Raw genomic sequence first — 26,170 nt, 5'->3', positions numbered from 1 at the left:
TTTCATTTTCTAAAACATGCTATTACTAGTTACATAAAAAGTCTACAACTGTCCAGCTGGACCTATTGATTACTCAATTCTTTCTCTGTCTCCTCACCTATTTTTAATGATTCATGCAGTATGAAAATCTTATCTCTTGGAATCACCATGGAGTTCTTTCCATCTCTGCCCTGCTTCAAACCATTGATCATCTTAGGCATGGGAAATAAGAATAAACTTGAAACTTTCTGTTCTACTGCAGCCTTGCCATTGACCAATGGCTACTGTGAAACAAATGTCAGCATATGACGCCCTATGTTCTTAGGGAATTTTTTAGGTGGCCTTACCTAAATCTGTGAGCCCTGACATCCATGAAATTTATCAACTTGCCTTTTTGTCTATCCACACCTTCCATCTGTATCTCCCAGGATTCTTTAATTTTCTCAGAGATTTATACTTCTTTTCTCTTCACACTCTTCAGACAGATTCTCAATTTGTCTGATGAACCTCATACATTTTTATTCATTCCTCAGAATTTACCTTAACTGTGACTTTCTAGACCAGGTCTTGACATCACTGTACTTCTCAAAAGTAACTAGTCTTTCATTGCTCTTCTCACACTTTTAAGTAAAGAATTGTATTATTACCTAGTTTCCAACTCTTCAATTAAACTTATAAGTTCACGGAATTACAGAGGGGGACCTGACTTCATTACTTATCATTTTATTACCATGTGTTAACTCAGAACTTGTCACTGAAAAGATGTTCAGTAATACTCGGGATGAGGTTAGTTTGAATCAGTAACAGGGAGAGTGTCTGGAGTTGGAGGGGTTACAGACCTCATTTTCAATAACTCATACAATTCTCCCCATTTCAGGGAGGTTTAAAAGCAGTGGTGTGGACAGATGCATTTCAGATGGTTGTCATGATTGTGGGCTTCTTAACAGTTCTCATTCAAGGATCGAGTCATGCTGGTGGGTTCCACAATGTGTTAGAGCAAGCAAGAAATGGATCCAGGCTACATGTCCTTGAGTATGTCCAATGCTACTTTTTCACCCTTTATAACATTTAATTTAAAAACTTCATAAAATGATAAGAGCTGGGCACCAAAGAAACATCTCTGTTATTCCCTCCTTCCTGTGTCACAGCTTTGATGTAGATCCACTCAGACGGCACACTTTTTGGACAATTACAGTAGGAGGAACTTTTACTTGGCTTGGAATCTATGGAGTTAATCAATCCACCATCCAGAGATGCATCTCTTGCAAAACAGAAAAGCATGCTAAGCTGTAAGTAGTTGATTAAGAACAATCTCTTGCTTTGCTGAGTCATTAGTTGTGCATGCAAGCATGTGAAAAAGAGAGATAATGAAAGATGTTTACTTAACCTGTTCAAAGTCTTTGTGTGCATTTTCATGAGTGTTTAAGTATATATTTATGTATACCTGTGAGTTTAGTGTACGCAGAAGTATGTGTTTTGGGGGGGGCGTTAAGTGCGTACATGTGGAAGTTAGAAGAGGATGTTGGATGCCTTGCTTCATTACTCTCCATCTCAGTTTAATTAATTAATTAATTAATTTACTTGACTCAGGGTTTCTCTACATAGCCCAAGCTGTCCTAAAGCACACTATGTAGACCAAGATGGTCTTGAACTCACAGAAATGTGCCTGCTTCTGCCTCCTGAGTGTTGGGTTAAAGGTGTATGCCATCAGCCCCCTCTAGGTCTTATTGGTTTGAGACATGACCTTTCCCTGTAGCTGGAGCTAGCCTGGCAGTCCAGTGATCCTCTTGTCTCTTTGCCTAACTCAGCTTTGTGTTACAACATGTACAGCCATGCCTAGCACTTTTCCTGAGTTCTATATTCCAAACACAGGTGTGCATACTTGTATAGCAGGTACTCTTATACATCCTTCCACCCCTTTCAGCAACTATTTAAGTCAAAGGTGATTATTTCCATCTTAGAATATTCTGCTTGTCTTTTTGCTAAATTAATGTTTGTCTTCACTGACTGAAAAATAAATAGACTAGATTAGTTGCATAAGGATAAGTGCAAACCACTTGTTTCTTGCCTGTAGTCTCCATGACGAGACTACCTGGTCATTTTTTATTTATTGTGTGCTGTCTTTAGTTGTAGTTTCATTTTTTGTGTGTCAGGAGGTAAATTGAGATTCATTTTTGTATTTTAAAATATTTATTTGAAAAAAAGTAACTGATAAGTCAGCCAGCTTCTGCTCAAACTGTCTGTGATACCACTGAAGGAATATAAGAATGTCACTCATAGTATCAACACAGAAGTAAAGCAAAGAATACATGCTATTGATTATATCTACATAACCACCTCATTTGCTCATCCATATGAGAAGGCCTAGTTTTTTGAGTTGTTTGGAGTCTTCTCATAGGTTTGCCATAAGCTTCAATGTAGAAGTTTCTGTCCTGTTTAGCCCTGCAGCCATTCAGTCCCAAATAAACACACAGAGACTTATATTAATTATAAACTGTTTGGCCTATTACACAGACTTATTAATAAGAAGCTCTTACAACTTAATTTAACCCATAATGCTTATCTATGTTTAGTCACATGACTTGGACCTTTTCTCAGTGAGGCATTCTCATCTTTTTTCCCCTGAGTCTGGCTTGCAACTCTTCTCTCTGCCTTTCCTCTTCCAAGTATAGTTTGCCTTGCCTATACTTTCTGCCTGGCTACTGGCCAATCAGCATTTTATTAAATCATCAAGAAATGATAGATCTCTACACTGTTGAGAGCATTATCCCACAGCACTTCAATTTTTCTAAATGTAGGCACTTAGAAAAAGAGAACAAAGCAGCTTCACTTACATTTGCAAATCAATCAAAGTTAAGTTCCCTCTACATCTATCTCTGCTTCAGAATTCTTCAGGTCTGGTTGTCATGATAAAGCATGAGGAAACTTGTGTGTGGGTCAATGGTGGATTCCATGGCAAAGGAGTTTGACTGAGGCAAGGGACAAACATGACAGGCAGACAAAACTTATGTTTTATTAGAAAGGGGAAGGAAAGAGAAAAGAGGTAAAGAGACACAGATACACATAGACAGAGAGGACAGAAGAGGGAAATACGGAAAGTCTAGTCTGTACCAGGGGAATAGCAGGAAAGAGAGAGGGAAAGAGAGGAGTGGGAAAGAGAGAGCAGAAAGAGCATAAGTGGGTGGAGTTATTTCTTTTAAAAGGGTCATTTGCACCTGGGCTGATCAGAGTACTGTCTAAGTGCATTCTGCCAGGTGACAGGGGCAGGCCAGCCTATTGCCTGAATCCTTACACTGGTGTGTATTTTAATTCACTTTAACAAATGCAGCTAGCATTAATATTTCTAAGGACATATTTAAAAACTGTAAAATATAAGGTAATGTGACTATTGCTGCTCCACTTCTTATAGGGAGAGCTTACTGCAGGATATGAGAATAGGCACAGCTAGAATGTCTGGTCCCACTAATAATTTCAGAACAGCCCATTGTCTAGAGAGAAAACTAAGATGTTTGTCTATTAGTTTATACAACTAGCAACCCCCCCCAAATTACACACAAAATGGAATTGCAACCTCAGGGATACTTCTCATGGTTCCTTACCCAAGTCTAGTTACTATGACTATTTTACAATTTAAAAATACTTCGATGTCCAATTTCTTTTTTTTACTGAATGAGACATAGAATTGTCTTAATTGTTGAATTCCAGAGTGGGAATTATCATGTCACTATATGTATATTTTATAATGCAAAATGAAGAGAGCAGACATATCATCTAGCATTCTATCAAACCACTGGTGAGACATGAAAACCCCGTTACAGTAAATGATATTAACTAAGTCTTCCATGATTTATCAACTGGTGGCCATCACTTATCAAATGCATGTTACTGAAAATATATCTGACTTTAATCTTAAAATACATCTAAAATTCAAGTGCAATCTGCTTTTAGATAAACTATAGTCAAATATCTATAAAGAGAAGAATTTTAGTGAAATAAATACTTTTCTTCTTTCCTTTTAATACATTTGTTTTGTTTTGAAATGGGATCTCCATTTATTGCAGACTAGCCTGAGACTTCTAGACTCCTGAACTCTTAGTATAATAGGTATTTACCCTGTGCCCAGTTATTACTGTCTCTTGTGATGTTGAATTTCTGCCTTCTAAAAAGAATTAGTAGATGTAAGTTAGGAATTATATCTTTGTCTTCTATATTGTTTATAAACACCAAGAAAAAAACATTGTGCTTTTCAAATGTTGTCATTCTTTCAACAATATAATGCTTAAGGAGAGCCATTCTCTTGTGTATGTGCAGAGGCATATAGTCACCCAAATATTGGAAGAGTGGATGCATGTGAGCATGTATACACATATGCATGCATATTCTTTTCAAAGTGTCTCAATACATTCATGTTACCATGAAATAAATGTGTGTTCTTATATTTGAATGTTGAATAATCATCAAACTGAGACTGGATTAAAAAAGTGGCCAATCTGAATTTCACCACAACGAAATTTTATTTTATCAAAAGCATGGAAGGATGCTTACTTTCAAGTCTTTCCTGAGTTTAGGAATATAAGAGAAATCTTGACATTCAAATGCCTGTATGAAAATGAAGGACCTTAAAAGATAATTCAACTGTAATTGTGCTTGTTCACTGTAGAATAATATTAACTTTGTTAAATAATGTTTAAGATGATTGTTTTTTAATTATTCCAATTATCTTTAAATATTTGACTGTACATACTCTAGAGCAAGTATAACCAATATTCCTCTATTTTTCATGTTACCTTATTATTATCTTTGTGGGAGAAGTTATTAAAATATAATTTAGCATTTTTGACAGTTTCATTAATTGAGTAGGGAGAGAACCACTTAAAGTTACATAATAAGAATAATCAGTATGTAAAATATTATATAAGAAAAGGTCATATACCACACATATTGCAATTTTGACAAAACAAATCCCTCTTTTTAAAAAGGAAAATCCATCTGAAAGCTTATTAAAATTTGAAATTTGTAATTATTCTAAAAGGAGGTGCAATGACTCTTTTAATGTGATATTATAAAGTGTAATGCTTCCTAAAAGCTAGAGAGTGAGTCCTCCTTCAGTCCTTAGTCATGAACTTACCCTGCTACGGTGTGGCAGACAGCTTACCAATTGGCCTTTGTCCCCTCTTCTATTCTAGTGCCTTGTACTGTAACCTGTTGGGTCTCTGGATGATTGCAGTGTGTGCTATCTTCTCTGGTTTGATCATGTATGCGAATTTCAAAGACTGTGACCCTTGGACTTCTGGTGCTATTTCTGCACCAGACCAGGTATGCAATTTCTTGGTCTCTCAGCAGAATGGGGATATTTTTATTCTGCCAGGATCTTCACACACTTGCCAAGCAAAAGCCTCTGGCTTCTTACCTGAGCTTCTTGGTGACATCAAACAGTACATTCTAATATGCAGATGTGGGGCTGCAGAAAAAGGATAATTCCCTTTCTTCATGAAGACAAACTCTAAACACAGGCCAAAGCTAATTAGAAAGTCAGATCAAATCCATGGCTTTGGTTGTTGATGCTGCCTTATATCCTTTTCTTAGGTTGACTAATGTTTCTTTAATTGAACAAAAATGAGCATGGTGTTATACACTTGGAATTCATTTAAACACGTAGCCAGAAGAATCAGGACTTTAAGGCTAGTACTGGTTACATAGAATTTGAGACGATACCATGCTCTATATGCAATCATGTTTCCAAAAACACAAAATTAAAGTAACATTAAATAAATAAATTTGAACAAGTCATTTTTATTTCCATAATGCCTATTATCACACACATGAAAGCATAGGATACTAAATGTGGGTTTGGAAACTCATGAAAAGCATCCACTCCCATTTTCTCTCCATATGCTTTCAGATGCCCCACTTTGTCAGACATAGTCTCCTTTCCCACAAGCTAAGCATACCTAGTGCCCTGAAAGATATATGTTAAGGATTGATTTTAGAACTAAATTATAAATTCAGAGAAAACAGATAAACAAAATTCACACAGTGAATATATTAGGAAGTAAGTTTCTCATATCCTTTTGCTAGAATCTGTGTTTCAACATATCAGATATTGCTGAGAGGACTATTAATATACCCCTTTCTTGTTCCTTCTCTCCCCCTTCTATCTCTGCTGTTTCTTTTCTTTTTTCTTTTTTCTTTTTTTTTTTTTTAGTTGATGCCATATTTTGTCATGGAGATATTTGCCACTATGCCAGGACTGCCAGGACTTTTTGTGGCTTGTGCCTTTAGTGGAACTCTGAGGTTAGTATGTTGACAATCTAAAGAGAATGGAGGGGTGATAGTCATGAGGGTTTACTGGCTGGAATGATGACAATCATGATCAACTGTCTACTGATCGATCATTTGCTGATTGTCAATTGGCCTACTGCAATGCTGTATTTCTATTTGATCAAGGGTATCACACACAACATGTGAAGAAGAATCTTTACTCTCACTCTCATCGGTTTCAGAAAAGGAAACTGAGCTTTAATAATGGTCAGGGGGACAACTAACCTATGTGAGTAATCCATGGAGTCCTGATGCATGTGTATTTTTAACATCTACTTTAAAACCTCCTGGTTATTATTTCAACTTTGTCTATATTCATTCCACCACAAAAGACCCAAGAGTTTTTCATTCTTCCAGTATTGATCAAAAGCCTAAAGTCTCCCCATTACAATCAAGGCAAACTCAGTAGTGAGTACATGAAAAAAATTCCATACTCTCAAATTTGGGTAATATACAAAAAAGGGGTGATTGGCCAAAGATCAGATTAGGATCCAGAACTGCAGGCACTGGACCCTAATATTCCACATCTTGTATCTGGGTAGCATCATAGTAGAAGATGGACTTCCTAGGGTTCAAGCAGTTCTGACTGTGTCCATGCTGTTGCAGCTCACATAGTCAATACCTCAAGCTGAATTTTTCAAAGGCTCATAAGTTATTCCAATGATCAATGCATGTTGTTGTCTTGTCTATCTTTCTTGAGTCTCCATTGCAGCTTCAACTTGACTCCTATTACTCCATTATATTCCCTTATAAAGAGTTGCTCCCAGCAACATGACCCCCCTGCATTTTGCTGCCTAATTGTTAAGCAATCCTTGAAATATTGAAATTATAAATCATGTTTGATATTATCTTGTTGGTTAATAATATGGTCACTAAGGGAATCTATTCCATTATTATGAATAACATATATTTATTTTATTAACTATTAGAATTGAATCATCTGTGATATAAAACTAAATAGAGTATGTGACATATTTTCCTTCAAAATTATTGGCCATTTGTCTTTTTTTTAGTAAAATAAGCCATTTTTCACCAATGACTTGAAATATTGATTTAATCATAATTCTTCTATGTATATGAAATATTTTATAAGCTCTCCTTTATATTGCTCTCATGGTCTATAGTTGTAACAATATCAGTGTTTTTCATGACTGTAAAATATTGTGTGTTAGGGTTGAGGAGGGTTATCAACTTTCTTTTATACAATTTTCTGTACATTGTGTTTTTTCATCTCAATTATTTCTAGTTGAGTTTTTGGGATTTTCTTCAAATTATTAAAGGAACAATATTTTCTTTGAGTTTTTCTTCTTTTTTTACTAATTGCATTCCTTTTCTGTATTCCTATGTAACTAAGCTTTGTGAACAATGACAAATAACAGAAATAAAAATCGTCATTATAGACTTTGGAAGGAACCATTCTTGGGTGCTATTTTTTCAACTTTTGAATTTAATTTGGTTAACTAACTAAAAGATTATTGCTCTATATGAGGAATTTAAATAAGCTCTCATTGCATTTTGCAAAGAAAATACCAACTTTCTGATTCTCTGACTATCTATCAAGACAATTCTGTGAAATCAGAGAGCAAGCAATACGGCTATCTGGTTATGGTCTCTGTACCTTTCTGATATTCTCCCTTCTTTCTCCTTTATTAATCACATTCTAACCTTGCTAAGCTTCAGGCAGTAGAAAGCAGTGCTCACCTCTGCACCTCAATGTGCATGCATGTGATTTTCCTTCTATTCTCCAAGGGCTTTCACATACTTTTCATGAATCTTTTTCCTGCCTTTCTTAATGTTCACTTTTTAGCTCAGACTATTTTCTTATTTGCTTTTTTTTCTGTAGCACAGTGGCTGCCAGCATCAATGCCTTAGCTACAGTGACCTTTGAGGATTTTGTCAAGAGCTGTTTTCCACATATCTCTGACAAGAAGAGTACCTGGATCAGTAAAGGCTTATGTAGGTATTGCTGGTAGAACTTTTACTCCATATTGTGGAATTTAATGGGCCAAATGTCAAAATCTGGCATATGCTCTTCAGGATGCATGAATAGACACAAATGCATTATGAAAAACAGACATGTAGATTCTTACACTTACAAAGATCCTGCCAGAAAGGTACCAGAAATGAATGACTAGCTCATTCACCTTGTTATGATCTTATTTTTCAAGTATCCCATGATCTAATATCTTCAAATCAATGTCTCTTGATAATGCTGACTTACCAGACATTTTACATGAGGAGATGTACTGTTTATTAGGACTCACCACTTTATCTAATAATTTTCATCTGATCAATAAACTCTAAGCAAATGAGTGTTACTTTTTTTTAAGTTTCATTTTTTATTTTACATATCAATCTTGATTTCCTCTCCCTCCTGTCCTCCCATCCCCCATCCACTCCTCAGGGAGGGTGAGGCCTCCCATTGGGGATCATCAAAGTCTGTCACTTCATTTGGGGCAGGACATAGGCCCTCCCTACTGTTTCTAGACTGAGAAAGTATCCCTCCATAGGGAATGGGCTCCAAAAGCCCATTTATGCACTAAGGATAAATAATGGGTCCACTGCCATTATTTTATTTTCCATAATTATTTTAGTTTTCATATTACTAGCTACAGTTTAATATATGTTTCAAAGCTTTTAATACAAAATGCTTTATTTTATGTTTCTCTTATATATATATATTTACATATTTGTTTATTTATCCCAGTTCTTTTTCCTCCCCTCCCTCCCATGCCCCTCATGCCCTCCATTCCCCTCTACTCACAGGAAGGTTGATGCCTTCCAAAAGGGATCATCAAAATCTGTTAAGTCATTTGGAGTAGGGACAAGGCACTCCCTTCTGCCTCTAGGATAAGAGAGTATCCCTCCATGGGAAATGTGCTCCCAAAGTCCTTTTGTGCACCAGAGATACATCCTGGTTTCACTGTCAGTGGTCCCTCAGACTTCCCAGGACTTCTAACTGAGAGCCACGTTCAGGGGGTCTGAGTAAGAAAAGCACATGATGAAATGATAAATTGTCAAGTACATAATTGTTGAGTTTTGACAAATGCATTGTCCTAGCTAGAGTTACTATTGCTGTGATGAAACACCACGACAAGAAGTAAGTTGGGGAAGAAAGACTTTATGTGGAATCAGTAGCTGATGCAATTGAGGATTGCTGCTTACTGGAATGTTCCCTATGTCTTGTTCAGTCTGTTTTCTTATACAACCTTGAATCATCTATCTACCCAGGTGTGGCTCCATCTACAATTGTCATGGCCTTTCCATATCAATCACTGATTAAGAAAATACCATACAAGTTGCCTATTGCCCAATCTATTTGAGGTATTTTTTTTTTTTCAACTTAGGCTCTCTTCCTATCTGGTGACTCTATTTTGTGTCTAGTTGATACAAAACTAGCCAACACATGTGTCTGTCTATGAAACTCAGTTGCTTAGCAAGATATGTCATCATGGTCATTACCTTAGAACGTTTTTACATGACTTTTCTCATCATTATCTACTCTTACCTTCCTCCAGAGAAAAACAACCACCAGATTTTGATTTTCTAATGTAGAGTTTTAGCTTTTCTAGAATTTCATAAAGATGGAATCCCACAATGGACCAGATTTTGTAACATCTATGTATGTTCAGTATAGGTACAATTTTTATTTTTTCTATACTTGTCATGCTTAGGTGAATGTAAGAAAATAAAACCATGGATTTGGGGTGTCAGCTACTATTTATCTGTGTATGTCCCTGGACTGGTTCAGTATAAGATAATTAGAAATAATCTTTTATAATCATTTTAAGAAGCATACTCACTGTTCCTCAGTAGATGTTTTGTTTTTTTTTTTTTTTTTTTTTTTTTTTGTCAACTCTCAAGTATTCACATTTACTTGAGATGCTATGGTGTTGAATCTGAATTCATTTTCATAGAAAGTAAGTGGTATTGGATATTATGTGTTTGTGTGTTGTTTCAGTTGAATATGTTTTCTTCTTCTTTTTTTAATCTATACTCATATTTATTTGCTTAAATGAGTCTATATACTCCCTGTAGTAAACAGTGGTTGCCAGTTTTTAGGCGTTATTTTCCTGATTATTTGCTGAATTATTCTCAAAAATATTCTTTGTATTCATTACTCATTGCAGATTCAATTAAGCACATATGGTAGGATGAATTAATGCTTTAATATTTTTGCTTCAACAAGATTAGATGGATGCAAACAAACTTGCTAATTTGATGAAGTCTGTGGAGTTTTATTTTCACTACATGAGTTAGAGATCTCAGAGGGTGAATGTGTATTGTGGCCAGTGCAATATCCAACTTCTAGTAGATACTTATAGAAAAGTATGACTTTGGAAGAAGTTATTTCTGTAAATGTGTTGTTGTCTCATCATTGGATCTGATGTAGCCTTGACATAATCCGCAAATACCATTCTTGAGAAATTAATTTTGGATACATGTTTGGATTCTTTTAGTACAGTTCTTTCTCAAATTGTGAACTCTTTGGTCCAAGAACAAAGTTTTGACTTTATACCCCTGGTGCTTGGCAAAACACCCAATCTATAGTAAGAATCCAATAACATTGAACCAAGTGTCACATCAGGACCTGGGCTGAATCTTTAGTTGTGTTAGTATCATCTCATATTCTGGGATAAACTAGACTAACAAACACAACTTAGAAGAGCATGGTTCTATTTTAGCTTACGGTTTAGTGTTCATCATTACAGTGATGTCTAAGTGGCAGGGACTTTAAACAGCTAGTTACCTCTGCAATCAAGAGCAAAGAGAATTGAGTACATGCCTGAGATGTTCACCTTGTTTTTCCACTTTATATAGTTTAGGGTCTCCCTATGTAGGGATCGGAGGTACCTACAGTGTGTGTGTGTGTGTGGGGGTGGTAGTGGGAAGAGCTTCCTACTTCAGTTAATGAAATTATCATAATCTTCAATAGACATGGGTCATGGCCAACTTGATCTAGACAATAGCTCAAACCTCATTGAGAATCCCTTCCTATGTGATTCTAGATTTTGTCAAGATGACTATCAAAAGTAGTGATCACACTAAGAAGGCTAAAACAAAAACTAGCACCATGTCTGCTACTGTCTCTGATTTGGTGTATCTTTCTTTTTCTTATTTTGTTGATGAATTTTGATAGCAACAATCTCAGTATGTTTTTTTTTTTAAATTTGAAAAAGCTGTGATTATTTTTTGAAAAAGAAACCGTCATCTTTACAAGTCATTAGAACAACACAAGGATTTAAATGTCAAGCTTCTATGATACCAGAGGGGAGTGGTACCCAAAGTTCCTTGTGGTGACTGGCTGTGTGCAGAAGGTTTTCCTTCTTCAGTCCTTCAGTAGGACATGTGTAATGAGTACGGGTTTTTCTTCCTGCTGCCTGGTCTGGTCCCGCCACCACACTAGCCCCAAATAATGCCCTGAGACTCTGTATTTGATACAATGCTGTTGGCCCGGTTACTTGTTTCTTATGGGTTAGCTCTGTCTTAATTATTAACCCATTTCTATGTATTTCCACGTGGTCTCCTTACCAGGGAGTGCGGCAGGCCTTTGGTCTAGTCCCTCCTATCTTCCTTTCCTATTGGCCAACAGTACTTTATTCATTAACCAGTATAAGAAACATATATACATAATGACATCTCCTATCATCTCCTCTTTTCTGTCTAAATAAAAAGAATGGTTTTAACCTTAACATAGCAAAATATATCACACAACAATTATCAAGTAAGAATCACAGTTAACAATATTTAGTCCATTAACATTAGCAAGATTTAAGAAACTATTCTATCATCTATCCTATATTTGTGAGTCTAAAATTTTATATTTAACTTATCTTTAATCCTAAATAGGGAAAACTATAACTTTAACTATTTGCCTTCAACTCCATCAAAACCACAGAAAGACAATATATAAAGTCTAGAAATGGCAGAGACATCTTTCTTGCTACCTAGACAGTCATCCAAAATTCTTCTGTAATGTAGTGCATCCATATTCAGCCCATAGGCCATAGTGTATCTGGCATACTTCTCAGCAAAGCAGGAAATTTCATATTGTCCTGTAAGGAGTAAGGTTTTTTTCTGCCTGCCACCGAGTCTTGTCCTGCCGCCACGCCAGCCCCAAATAATGCCCTGAGACTCTGTATTTGATATAATGCTGTTGGCCCGGTTACTTGTTTCTTATGGGCTAGCTCTGTCTTAATTGTTAACCCATTTCTATGTATTTCCACGTGGTCTCCTTACCGGGGAGTGCTGCAGGCCTTTAGTCTCCCCGGTCTCTCCATCTTCGCCCCCCTCACTCCTCTTTCCTCCTTCCTCTTTCCTCCTTGTCTCCTAGTCCCTCCTATCTTCCTTTCCTATTGGCCAACAGTGCGTTATTCATTAACCAGTATAAGAAACATATATACATAATGACATCTCCTATCAGACATGGTGCTGGGTGCTCACAGATGACCTCAAGGAAATGTATCATTATATGTTTTCTGTCTTTCAGGTCTCTTGTTTGGTATTTTGTGTACCTCCATGGCTGTGGTTGCATCCTTCATGGGGAGTGTTGTACAGGTAATGGAACAAGGAAAAGGCATTTGATTTCACCTCAAACTTTCCCCTGTTACCCTTTCTATTCCCTTGTATATTACTCCAAGTCCCAATATTAATGTTTATGGACACCAGCTCCAAACAAAGCAAACATGAAAATTTCAACCAAAATTACTTTCAGAAGGTAAAAGTAGTAGTAGGATGACTTGCAATGGGTTCATTTTCTCAGTTCATAGAACATTTGTTCTCTCATTCCCTCTATCTAAATAACCTTTGTTTTCTCTTTTACTGAGATTAGTACTTACTAAAAAGGGTGGGGGGAGATTCACCCTATCCAACTTGGTGAGACTGTGAGTCATTGAATTGTTTCTTGAGAGATTTTTGCATTTCAGCATTTCAGATAATTTGTAATTAAGGTGTGACAGGCTCCAGAGAGGGCCAGTGACTGATGGAAGGAAATGGTACCTATAGTGAGTGAGTCAGTCAAGACAGTTGGACTCATTCCTCTGTCCGGGTTCAGCTGAGAATTCAGGCTCAACTGACTTTATTGGGTTAAAGGGTATGTCACAAATTTCAGACAGCATAGATACTGGCAGGCTAGCAATCAACCCCCAATCTTGTCTTTCAGGTGAGGCGAGTGCCTCTAAGGCAGTGGTTCTCAACCTGTGGGTAACTCCCTCTTTGGCAAACCTCTATCTCCAAAAATATTTATATTATAGCCCATAACTATAGCAAAATACAGATATGAGCCAGCAATGAAAGTGATGTTATGGCTGAGGGTCACCACAATATGAAGAACTCTATTAAAGTGATGCTACATTAAGAAGGTGGAGAACCTTCTCTATGGCGATCCACTAATTTCATTTGCCACATTTGAGTAATTAAACAACTGTAATTGTATTATTTACTATAAAGCTTTGCTGTGTTGAATTTAGTGGATCAATAGTCAGATTCTGGTTTTACATATAGAAACAGACAAAAGCTTAAGTCTCACAAGTCTGAATCATAGAACCATGTTTAATTTCTTGTTGACAAACCCACAATATACTCATGGCATGTATTTGTGGGTTATACCAATGGCCACAGATTTCAGTTCCATACAAGTTCAATACATTTTTCTTAAATAATTGTTTTGGTTTGCTGTTTTGTTTGTTTGGTTTTGAAGTTCTTCTGTATTGTTTTAGTGTAGGAATTTTAAAAAGTCTGTCATGAAAAGTTTCAACCTGTGAAATATTCTAAGGGAGACAATTTGCAGTCAGGTCCCATGTGAAAAATGCTAGGCATATGATGTTCTCTTCTCTAAGATCAAGCACACGGTAGTATACTGAAGGTTGTGGGAAATCAAATGACAAGTAAAGCTGTTTCTCTTGCAATAGTGTGCTGGAGGATTCTGGGAGGGATCAAATGAGGGTAGGAAGGCTCTTCCCATGAGGAGGGTCTTGGAGAGCTGCCTGAGGTCACTTTTGATTTGTAGCTCCTGCCCTTCTGGTTTTAAATATATTGCTCATTTCTTATGTCCCACACTCTGACATTCACTAATGTCACATCTGAACTATGTAAACATGTAAAATTTCAGCTAGACTACTTATAGAAGATAAAGATACTGAAACGAAGATGTACTGATGAGATTAAACCTGTATAAAATTCAAAACGCTTTAAGATCTCTGAAAATTAAAATGCTACAAAATATCTTTCTACTCAATATGCTATTACCCACAGGACTACCTGGAATTCTGCTAAGGGGTAGAACAATTTGGTGATATGTTTTGACCTCAAGTCAAGCAGGTCTTCGCTAGATCTTACAGTACTCTGGCATTCAGAAGCCATGCCACAGGGATCAAGCTCCCTAGCAGGGCACAGTACTGACATAAACAGTGAGAACAGTGGTCCACTCCTAATACGTGTCATAGCACTCAAACACTTTTCTGAGTCTATTTTGGAGTCCTTCTTAAATCTTCACCAGAAAAAAGTTCAGGAAGTGGGTATGATGAGATGCCCTTCTAACATTTTAAGCAAGCTAAGGCACAGTAGTTAAATACCCAGCTTCTCCAACAGTAAAGTACAAACTCCAGGATACTGTCCTCTGTTTGTCTAGGAAGCTCAGGTGGTTACTGGGCATCAAAGTAGAACCTAAGTTAGACTAGCTTTATGCTTGCCTCCAACTGTAGATGGTGGATGACAACAAAAAGAATGGCAAAATCAATGTCTATTGCTGTTGTAGAGTACAAAACATGCAGAGAACATGTGAATATATATGTGTTTAAAAAACAGAAACTCTTGGATTGACTTTCTGTTGTTTTTGCTTTGAGGCATGAGACATTGGAAGTTTTTCTTTATTTACCACCACCCCCCTCAAATGAGATAAATGTCTTCAGCATTTTATTGACTCTTCTCAGGATAGCTGGTAATAGCTTTCAAAATACCCATGTCACAACTATGATGGATTAATCTTACCACCAGCAAAGAAATGCCACAAATATTAAATAACTGAAGTCAGGGGAAAATAAACTTAATCACACATGCATCAAAGATATTATAGGGATTGAATTCTTTGAAAATGAATCTGGTAAGGCAATCTGTTTTAGTTAGGGTTTTATTGCTGTGAAGAGAAACTATGACCATGGCAACTCTTAATAATGTAAAACATTTAATTGGGCTTGGTTTATGGGAATCATGGGAGCATGCATGCAAACATAGTGGTGGAGAAGGAGCCTAGGGTTCAATATCTTTATCCACAGATAGGAGGAAGAGAGAATGCCATATTGTGCATAGCTTGAGCTTCTGTATCCTCAAAGCCCTACCCTAGTGACATATCACTTCCAACAAAGCCACACCTACACCAACAAGGACATATTTCCTACTAGTGCCACTCCCTATGGGTCTAGGAGTGTTGCTTTACCCAAAGCACATACAATCATAATGATATGTTGCAGTTTCATATTTCTGGATAAAGGATTTATATTATGGCTGAAAATAATGATAAGATCCCTTGACCTTGTATGTATTTGTATAGCAAGAAGAAAGTAAAAATTGCACGATTACAATAGAGAGTTCATCAAATCCTAGTTGAAAATGGCAGGTTTTAGTGAGAATTCAAATAGCCTAATTATTAAAGATAGATTCTTTCAAAACCATTTCTTTCTTTAAGTAAAATCAGTAGGGCATTATGGTAGTTTGCATTCTTGTTTTTTGTTTGTCTGTCTGTTTTTATTTATTTATTTATTTTTATTTTTCATTTTTCAAGACAGGGTTTGTCTGTATAACCTTGGCTGTCCTGGAAGTCACTCTGTGTAGCAGACAGGTCTAGAACTCAGACAGTACAGCCTGCCTCTGCCTCCTGAGTGCTGAGATTAAAGCATGTGCTGCCACCTCATGGCTAGCATCCTTGATATGTTTAAAAGACTGCTTTGGGGAAAGAAAATATAAAATTTTAAAGACAGACAAATCTGGACTCTCTATCTATCTATCTATCTATCTATCTATCTAACATCTGCCTACTTTCTAAAAGAAAATAGACTAGAATATATTTTTGTTAGTGCCAAATTTCTTTCCTGCAGATTTTGATTACTGTTACTGAACTGAACGAGTGTGAGGGTTAAATGAGACTGGAGTGAATAAGCAGATATCCTTAGCTGACTGACACATGGGTGGCACCTGACAAACAAACTTGTGTAAGATCCTGGGAACATTCCAAAGCTTGGCCCCCCTTATAATACCCCCATGGTACTTTTACAGATGTAGAAAGTGCTGCAGAAGAAGTAGTTTTAAGTGTGTTGTATGTACATGTGTGTGTATGCTCTCATTTACACATTTCAGTGAATTTGAATTTCCCAGTTCTTTGAAGATCTCAAATATTCTTCATGCTGAAAGAACACTTTTTCTTGCCAAATTGCTATTTTGTCTTGTTACTCATACACGTATATGTACATAGCTACAGAGGCTTAAGAAAACCTGTCTTCACTTATGTGTATACTATAGGTATTATATAGACTTTAAGCCAGTTCATTTGAATTAATCATTTATAGGATGAGAGATATTGAAATGTTTTACTCAAGATTTCCCAATATCCAAAAGGGATGGTGCCACAAATGTAAAGAGAAATAAAAAGGTCTGATGGCCTTTCAAGAGGTTCCAAATACTGAAGAATTCTTAGTGTCTCACAAGTGAGATGGGTGGGGTGGTAGAGTTTGGGATCCAGATAATCATTATTATTAAAATGACATAAAATTTCAAACCAAGTTAAAGTAGTTGAGGAGTCATGTAGTATGTGAAAATAAGTTATAGATGCATTGATTTAGTAAATACCTTAACCAACAAATAAAATAACTTGTATGGTTCTGGGAATTAGGCCTAGGGCCTTGTGTATGTTAAGGAAGTAAAAAGAAAAAAAAAACAAAAACATTTTGGCTTTATAACAAGTTAAAGTGACTCCAACAAATGCAAGTTACCTTTATTGATATTTTCTGAACATATGCATACACATATGAACATTTAGCTGTATATATCTATTATCTATGTGTGTGTTTGTATGGGATCTATATCTATATATTATTCCCTTGTTGTAAGAAAAGTACATGTTTAAAGAATGGGGGTCAAGTTCATCCAAGGTTCAAGAAATGGATGATAGCTTCTGGGTAAACTACAGAGTATAGAGGCAGCAGATTTTTCAGGCTTATCTGGTATGCTTTTTCCTACAGGCTGCCCTCAGCATCCTTGGCATGTGTGGGGGACCAATGCTGGGTTTATTCAATCTAGGTATCGTGTTCCCTTTTGTGAACTGGAAGGTAAGGATTACGTAGTTCTCTTCATAAGCCCAGTACAAATAAGTCTCTTCATTTTCTTTCTCTTTTTCCCTCTGCTTGTGTAGGCTGCTTGTTTTTGATGGGAAAAATCCAAAGAATTCATGTTGCCTGTATTTTTATTTTACAAACATATTCATATACACAGGCATAGAATTAGATGGGACCCAGGCCCACCTATATAAGACTATGCTAAAACCTGTTTAGAAACAAAAGGCAAATAAGGGAAGAGATGCCTTGAATGATCATATGCTGAATGATTAATCCATAGAAATGACAAGCCAGAGATGTTACACATCTGGTATTTCCTTTGCTAATGGCAAGACTTTAGATAAATACAGGTAGACTACATGCTGTATATAGGTCAGATAAAAATTTGTTAAGAGCAGCAACTATTTTAAACCACTTAGAATATAATTTTCGCAGTCCAACAAAACTGTCATTATAATTGTTCTCTACACACTTACACAGTTGTAGAGACTCTAACAGTCCTGCATTTAAATATAAATCCTGAGTTTTGTGTCTAGCTGGTTAAATCTATACAGTTATCTGGTGTTGTTGATACTATTCTAGATAGCTCCTGCTTGATTAGGCAATATCTTAGTTACTATTGCTGTGAAGAGACACCAGGACTACAGCAATTCTTATAAAGAGAAACATTTAATTGGGGCTGGCTTACAGTTCAGAGGTTTAATCTATTATCTTTGTGTCAGGAAGCATGGCAGCTTGCAGACAGATGTGGTCCTGGAGAGGTAGCTGAGAGTTCTACATCTCAGTCCACAGGCAGCAGGAAGAGACTGCCACATGGGTCATGGATTGAGCATCTATGACCTCAAGGTTCTCAAAGACTCCTTTTTCTAATAAGGTCACACCAACTCCAATAAGGCCATACCTCCCAATAGTGCCAGGTCCTATGGGATCATAGTCACTCAAATTACAACAGGTAGTGACCTTGGAAATATAGTATTTGGACATTTGTAAAAAAAAAAAATTCTTCTGCAGTCTTATTAGAAGAACACAGCCAAAATCACTTCTGTGGAAATATTTGCTGTTATGAAAATATAGTCATTAGGTCACTTAAACGGAACAGTCAAAAGAGTGTATCTGTGCAGTGTGTATGTAGTTCTTAGTAGAATGCATACCATGAGGACAATAACAGGCATGCCAATGTGGACAGGAAAAGGATCACAAGGCCTCAACTAGTGAAGTGGGAGAAATAGCCATCCCCAGGAAAAAGCACACCAATTGCATCAAATATCAAATATCTGAAAACATATACATACAAGTAACAATATACATATTGAGCAGGTTATATTTAGGAATATACATATATGTACATATATACACTAGCATATATGGATATGCAGCATCAATTAATAAAAAAGAGGCTATACATTTGAAAGAGATCAAGGAGGGGGATCAAGGGAAGGCAGACTATTGTAATTAAATCATAATTACAAAACATAAAAGAAGTAATGAAAAAGAGATAATTTGTGTTAGTATGTCCTAATACTTCTGGTTATTCAAGAAAACCACTTATTTCTGGATAGGGGATGGTTAAGCATCATACAACCGTGCCACCTCTTCCATGTTCACTGATCTTAACTACTCCACCATTAATCCTCCTCCCAGGGACTGGGATAGCAGCTTCATAGTCGGCTTCAGCATGGCTGTCTAGGTGGCTACCTAGGTTGACCCTCCAGCTGTCTTTTACAGTTAAATTTTGATCAGGAAATTTTGATTACTATAAACATAGCTGCCTCCTGTTTTGGGGTGTGACCTGCCATATAAAAATGTATGTAAGAAAGTAAAAATAATTATATTCCATTACATGTTAATATTGAATTTCAATGTCCATCAACAATATCTCACTGGAGCAGCCTCTTTTGTTAGGTCATGTCCATGATTCTTTCGGGGTATAATGGAAGAGATTAATAGCTGTGACAGATACTTCATAAATAACAAAGCCTAAAACATATACGCGGCTGTTTACAGAAGTCTGCAGACCTCTTGTGTGAGCCAAAGCACAAATAATCAATTGGATATGTTGGTTCAGTTTCACCAAATAATAATGCAGAAATCATTCTAGGCCCTTACAGAGGACTCATTTATGCATAATAGGAACTTCAACCATCTGTTTTCTTCTACTGAAGTTTCAGCTCTATAGGGGTGAACAGAAACAACTACAGAGTGTTTTCCTGTAATCCCAGTCTTTGTGAGAATTGTTCTACCTGTTTACAGAAGAAATTAGTCATCATTTTCAACTGTTTACTATGAAACACAATCTTTAAGTGGTGGGGACAATAAAAATACATTTACTTAAGTTTAGAATCAAGGAATTAATCAATCAAACAAGCAAACTCAAAACTTGTAGATTAAGAAACTCTTCTAAGCCAGACTTTCTTTACAGTGTCTGTCAATAAAAAATGACTACATTGTCTAAGGATTTCCATAGCTTATGAAACTCTTTTATTGATCATTGAAGTTTCACTAACTTTTCTAATAAAAGCAGGGAACAAATCAAAGGCAGGAAAATTCATTCAAGGCACAATTTATTCTTACTTAAAATTCCCTTCATGGGACTGGAGGTCATGACTCAGTGGTGGAGAACTGGCCTGGCATGTATAAAACCTTAGAATTCATACCCGGCACTGAAGATAAGTGAATAAATAAGTAAATAAATCTGCTTTCTGATAGTTAAAATGAAGACAGCTTGAGCTGTTTTCAATTCATGTGCATTATATTTTATATCAATAGTTTTGCAAAAACACCAACAAAAAAGATTTGTCTAATTTCTTAATATGTTTAATTTTTCTCCAAGGGTGCACTAGGAGGCCTCCTTACTGGAATCACATTGTCATTTTGGGTTGCCATAGGGGCTTTCATTTACCCTGCACCAGAGTCCAAGACATTACCTTTACCTCTATCAACAGAGAAGTGTGTCCAAACAAATATAACAACAACAGTAGGTCCACAGCTTTCTGACAGGTATGTTAACTTTAAAAATTGTACTAAGTCTCAAAGTAGTTCAGTAAATAAGAGGAAAGACCTCTCAGAGATAGTTTGATGAACTAGCTCTTGCTCATCTAGATATGTTTGGCAATGAAGGGTACTGAGCAAGGCTGGCTATAAAGAGTTTTTCATTTGGTTATTTCTATGTATTGAGGTAAACAAGAGTGAAAACAGTATAGTGGAGGGTTGTAGAACAGATCAAGGGTCATGGTGTTAGTGTAAAGTATATGAATGTTGCATTGTCTCTGTGTAGTCAATAAACTTTAGCTCCTATTCCATGAATAGTACTTAAAAGTCCCTTTGGAGTTTTTCTGTCAGTTCATACACATAGACAAGTGTCTGCCACATTTCCCCCGAGTAATTCTGGAGTTAATGAACAATTGAGTAGTAAATAATTGAAAAGGAATGGAAGACATCGCCAGAACTTAGAGTGAACATAAAGTGATCGTGTCCTAAGTCATAAGCCCTTTGTTCTAAGTGATGCACAGAGTTGATAACATGTGCTGTGTTTCTCCTCAGACCTGCCCTAGCTGATACATGGTACTCACTGTCCTACCTTTACTATAGTGCTTTGGGCTTTCTGGGATGCACAGTTGCTGGATTAATCATCAGCTTCGTGACAGGTGGGTTATCTGGAGTTCTCTCTTTGGGGTTTATTTCATTCAGATGTAGACTACATGGCAGCTTCACCAATTTGTTTCTGAATCCACCACAAAAAGTCCTCTTCTCAAAGAGATACACAGACTGTCTCTAAGATTCTAAGTTGATACCTCTGTTGCTGTCTGTCCCCCCACCCGGAGTGTATGTGTGTGTGTGTGGGGGGGTGTGGGTGTCTGTCTGTCTGCTTAACAATCAGAAAATAGGTAAGATATTATGAACTATGACTTCACAATCATACCTGGGTATACGAAATTCTTTATAACATCAATTATGAAGGAAGACTAAATACTCAGTGTATTTCACCTGACTCCCAACACAATCCTATCTTGTATTCAGGGTTTCATTGTAGGGCTTTGAAGCTTATGCATTATGCATGGTGACTACAATGGGGAAAAGCAGGGGTTGCATTTGTTATGCTGTTCTCATAGCGTCAGTACCTTAGTACAAAATTACTTCTGTTCAGAAGAAGGGGAACCAAAGTTGCAATAAAAGTAGTAATAGTGGGGGCTGGAGAGATACATGCAGTGGTTAAAAGAAAACGTTGCTCTCCCAGAGGACCCAAGTTCAATTCCCAGCACCCATATCATAGTTCTCAACTGTCTATAACTTCAGTTCCAGGAGCTCTGATGCCTTTTTCTGGTCTCTGTGGGAATGCAGGGACATGATATATAGACATTAGTGCCGATAAATTCTATGGGTTGGTTTTAAATTAAATCCTTTGACATGATTTTCTGAGGTTTGCCCCACCCCCTCTCATTAAGACAAATGTACTAACAGCTTTCAGATCACAGGTAGCCACTTCCTTTCTGCATTATTTAATAATTAATATAAAGTTCCTTATCAATAACATGAGTCAAATGTACCTACTCAGTAGAAGGTACAAACTGACTGGCATAATACTATGAGACATGTTATGTGAACCTCAAAATATTGGACAGGCAGAACACTTTTGTCAGATATAACATCAGGCTGACAGAATCTGAAGAAGAAAGAAACATACTTTCTCTTGTTTCTTGAACTGGTCTGAAAATTTACTACTAGAGTCAAATTTTCAAATGATATGTTATTACTATTTAACTATAGTCCTGAACTTTCTTGACAACTTGTGAATTTATAACTGCTAGCTTGCAACTCTTTCACCATTATAACAATTTCTATAGATTCACCTCTGAAGCTTGTTTTCAGGCTTTGTTAAGAAAGAACCCATCCTCAAGTTGATATGCTTGTACTGAAATGGAAGGCCTGGAGGGCTGAAGCCATTTAATACATCTTCTTTTTCTTAACAGGCAGGCAAAACGGCAAAGATATTGACCCACTTTTAATAAGACCAGTTTGCAATTTATTTTGCTTTTGGTCTAAGAAATACAAAACTCTGTGCTGGTGTGGAGTTCAGCATGACCAGGAAACAGAGCAGGTGAGTAGATACATATGCTTCTTTCTTTTTTAATTTATTATTTTACATGTCGATCCCAGTTCCATCTCCTTTCCTCCCTCCCATCCTCTCTCCCTCCCTCTTACCCTCTCTGCCCCCTCACATGCACCCTGACCACCTCCCCTCCCATCCCCCACACCAATTCCACTTGTAGGCCAATGCCATCCAGGTGGGATCACGTAGATCTGTCAGGGTCAGGTCATTTGAAGTGGGCATAAGGACTTCTCTCCTGTCTCTAGGGGGATGTGTCCTCAAGGTCCTTTTGTGCACCAGGGATGCATCCTGGTTCCACTGTCTGAGGTCCCTTAGACTGTTCAGTTGTTCTGGCTAAGACCCATCCATATTCAGGGGGGCCTGAGTCAATCCCATGCCGGGGTTTCCCACCTATCACGCTGGGGGCCCGTTAGCTCCTCCTTGTTCAGGTCAGCTGTCTCTATGTGTTTCTGCAACCTGGTCTTATCCTCTCCCTCTGCATCTGGATTCTAGTTCGACTCAGTGTTTAGGTATGGGTGTTTGCTTTTGTTTCCAACAGGTATTACATGAGGGCTCCATGGATAAGTTAGTTGTTGATCTCACTATCTGGGAAGGGCATTTATGATAGCCTTTCCAAGGTTGCTCAAATTGTTAGTTGGCAGCAGCAGTCTTGTAGGTCTCTAGACCTTTCTTTAGGTTCAGTTTTCTCTTCAAACCAACTTTTATGTTCTCTCTCTCTCTCTCCTGTCTTCTATTCCAGGGGTAGTGGGGGGGCAGTGAATGGAGAGAGAAGTAGGAGAAAGAGAGGGGGAGGAGAAGAAAGCATGTGGGACTAGGAAGATTGAGTCAGGGTAGGAATAAATACATATGTTTCTTAAAACAGGCATTGGCTCAGGGGGAAGAATACCCTTCCTGAACCCTACCACTAGGAGTTCCCATCTAACTCTGGGAGTGCCTTTTCTTTCCCTAGCAACAATTCTGAGAGAAAGGGTTGTACGTATGGAAAGCAGTAAATGTCAACAGCTTGAAAGAATACATAATAGAAGACACAGAGAAATATGATAGTTGAGATGATGAGTTTGAGAGTCACACAACCTTGGGTCTACTGCTGGTTCCAAGTCCCATTTTCCTTTTGTTTAACTTTTATTACATGAGAACTAAGGGAGAATATACAGGATGACACAGACATAACTTTCTAATTCTCGAGGATATTATATTAGTCATTTTTGTCTATTACCTCTTACAAATATTCCTGTTAGGATGCCTCAAAGGAGGAGTTTTGGGATTTTGTAGTTGTTTGGTTTGATTTGGTTTGGTTTTGCCTCTCAGTTTCAAAGGGTTCATCCATTATTGTTTAGTAGCATGCATTTGAACATATTAGGAGGCTAATGGGAACATGTGAAGGAGGAGGCTGCTCACTTCCCACTGGGGGTGAAACAGAAAGGGAATGTAGGTAGGGATCAGAGAGAAATAATGCCCATGGGAAAAGCCTCCAGTGTCTTATTTCTTTCAATTGGGCCTCACCTCCTAAAGAGTCACAATCTTCCTCACAGCATCACCAACTGAAGTGAAAGTGAGAAACATTTCATATTCAAAGCACAATAGCTATAAATGTTGGTGGTATATTACAGTCAAAGAAACAGCAAAATAAAACCAACTTTATTAGCCTCTTTATCCTCCTGAAGTACATTTATGTTGGACCAATAGAGACTTTTAAGAGTTGCATTCGCATCAGTCAGGACCCACAATAAGTAGCTTGGGCTCTAAGTAAATTGCACTGACTGAAAATGGAGCAAGCTAAGGGACTGCAGAAGAGCTAGACTATACTGACTCTCTTCAGGAGGGAGGCATAGTGTGCTGTTGTATGTTTTGAGCAGTGGAAGGATTATGAAGATGTTGAAGGAAAGTAGAAATGTATGAAAAGCTATCTTGGTCATCCTTCAAAAATGTGCAGTAGTTACATAACCTGTCAAGACTGGCTTTTAAAATGTGTCTTTCCACATTCCTCAGGATTACCTTGACAATGACAGTGCCTGGAAACAGGGGGCTGAGTCTGCCCTACAGAATGGACTCAAGCAAGAAAGCCTGGCCCAGATTCCAGGCTACAACTCTAAAGACAAAAATTACAGCAACAGTGAGCAGAAGACTACTCATTTCTAGGACAATATATGCAACTGATAATACTCTCTCTCTCTCTCTCTCTCTCTCTCTCTCTCTCTCTCTCTCCAACACACACACACACTCTCACATACACAATACTCCATTTTTCCTCTTATAGAATCATGTGCAGATTCTTTTCAGAAAACAAAGATGTCCAATACCTCTTTTTATTTATTTATAGAAATGATAAGACTGTTTCTTGGGATATTCTTTGGAAATCCTCAAATTCAGGTGAGAAAAAACAGCCAAGGCCAGAAGTGCCTGATGCTACATAACTAAATCAGGACTGAGTTTTATCATTATGCAAGCAGTCAACATCTTTTTGCTTCCTATCAGATTAAATCTTAGGGGTTGTTGTTTGTTTGTAGGTTTTATGTTTTGCTTTGGTGCTGAGAATTAAGTACAGGACCTTATGCCTACAAAACACCTGCCTAACTATTGATCCTAGTCGACATTTTAAAGTTTTAATCATCAAAATAACCTAGTGCAGATAGAGACTAAAGAGACAGGGCAATCTCTATTCAATGCTTCTTTGACAGAGCTGACAAAACAGGGTTGACATCATCTCTAACCTCATGTCTTACATGTTTGTAGATAGGCGAACTTACCCATGCTTTCCATGTGGCTGCAGCTAGAACAATTAACTTCTAATAGTACTCTCACACTGCCTCCTTTATATACTCCTGCAGTGATTCCTGCTGCTAAAGCTATTATAGCTAAAATTTAAAGATAATTATACTAAATAAATGAGGAGAAAAATCAGTTTTCCCAGTTGGGTAAATCACATCTGAATACACTATTTACCCTGCACTGTTGAGAAAGTGTTTCTTCTTCATGTCTGTCAAGAACTACTTGACCTTTCAGAGGACTTGTGGTCAACTCAAGTAGCTTACAGCTGTCTGTAAATCCACCTCTAGAGAATCTGGTACCTTTTTGTGATCTCCATTGGTATTCACATTCATGTACACATAGCCACACACAGCCTTAGGTAGTCCTAAGGCTACCTCATCAATCAACACTTTCCTTAGAGTTATATTTAAAAGATTTTTTGTTCTTTTTCAGTCTATATTTTTCTTAGAGTATTAGCAAAAGCACTCAATTGAAAATGACCTACAAACATTTTATTACAGAAATGGTGTAATCTCCTTTTTGTACAACTATAAGGCACAAGTAGAGAAAATATAAAGACCTTTTTGAACTCTGAGTAGAGGTTCCCTTTTACTCATTCAATAAAATAAGCCTTCATGTACAGAGCAGGAAGAAATCTGAAGAAGTAAACATATCACACAGGGTTGGGAAT

At 37.2% G+C, this 26,170-nt stretch overlaps 1 protein-coding gene across 1 annotated transcript in view; it reads left to right on the top strand.

The window, feature by feature from the left end:
* Window positions 1–24,870, top strand: part of Slc5a12 (solute carrier family 5 member 12) — a 42,675-nt gene extending 17,805 nt beyond the window's left edge. The window contains exons 5-15 of the mRNA XM_051183760.1: window positions 857–1,011; window positions 1,128–1,268; window positions 5,166–5,295; window positions 6,185–6,273; window positions 8,144–8,256; window positions 12,791–12,858; window positions 17,532–17,618; window positions 20,455–20,621; window positions 21,165–21,268; window positions 22,592–22,719; window positions 24,721–24,870. Coding sequence (XP_051039717.1) covers window positions 857–1,011; window positions 1,128–1,268; window positions 5,166–5,295; window positions 6,185–6,273; window positions 8,144–8,256; window positions 12,791–12,858; window positions 17,532–17,618; window positions 20,455–20,621; window positions 21,165–21,268; window positions 22,592–22,719; window positions 24,721–24,870 — 1,332 coding nt within the window. The remainder of the gene's footprint in view (window positions 1–856; window positions 1,012–1,127; window positions 1,269–5,165; window positions 5,296–6,184; window positions 6,274–8,143; window positions 8,257–12,790; window positions 12,859–17,531; window positions 17,619–20,454; window positions 20,622–21,164; window positions 21,269–22,591; window positions 22,720–24,720) is intronic.
* Window positions 24,871–26,170: the final 1,300 nt, after the last annotated feature.

The sequence above is a fragment of the Phodopus roborovskii genome, unplaced genomic scaffold (genome assembly GCF_943737965.1).
Source record: "Phodopus roborovskii unplaced genomic scaffold, PHOROB, whole genome shotgun sequence".
Classification (NCBI taxonomy): domain Eukaryota; kingdom Metazoa; phylum Chordata; class Mammalia; order Rodentia; family Cricetidae; genus Phodopus; species Phodopus roborovskii.
This window is presented reverse-complemented; position numbering and strand designations above follow the sequence as displayed.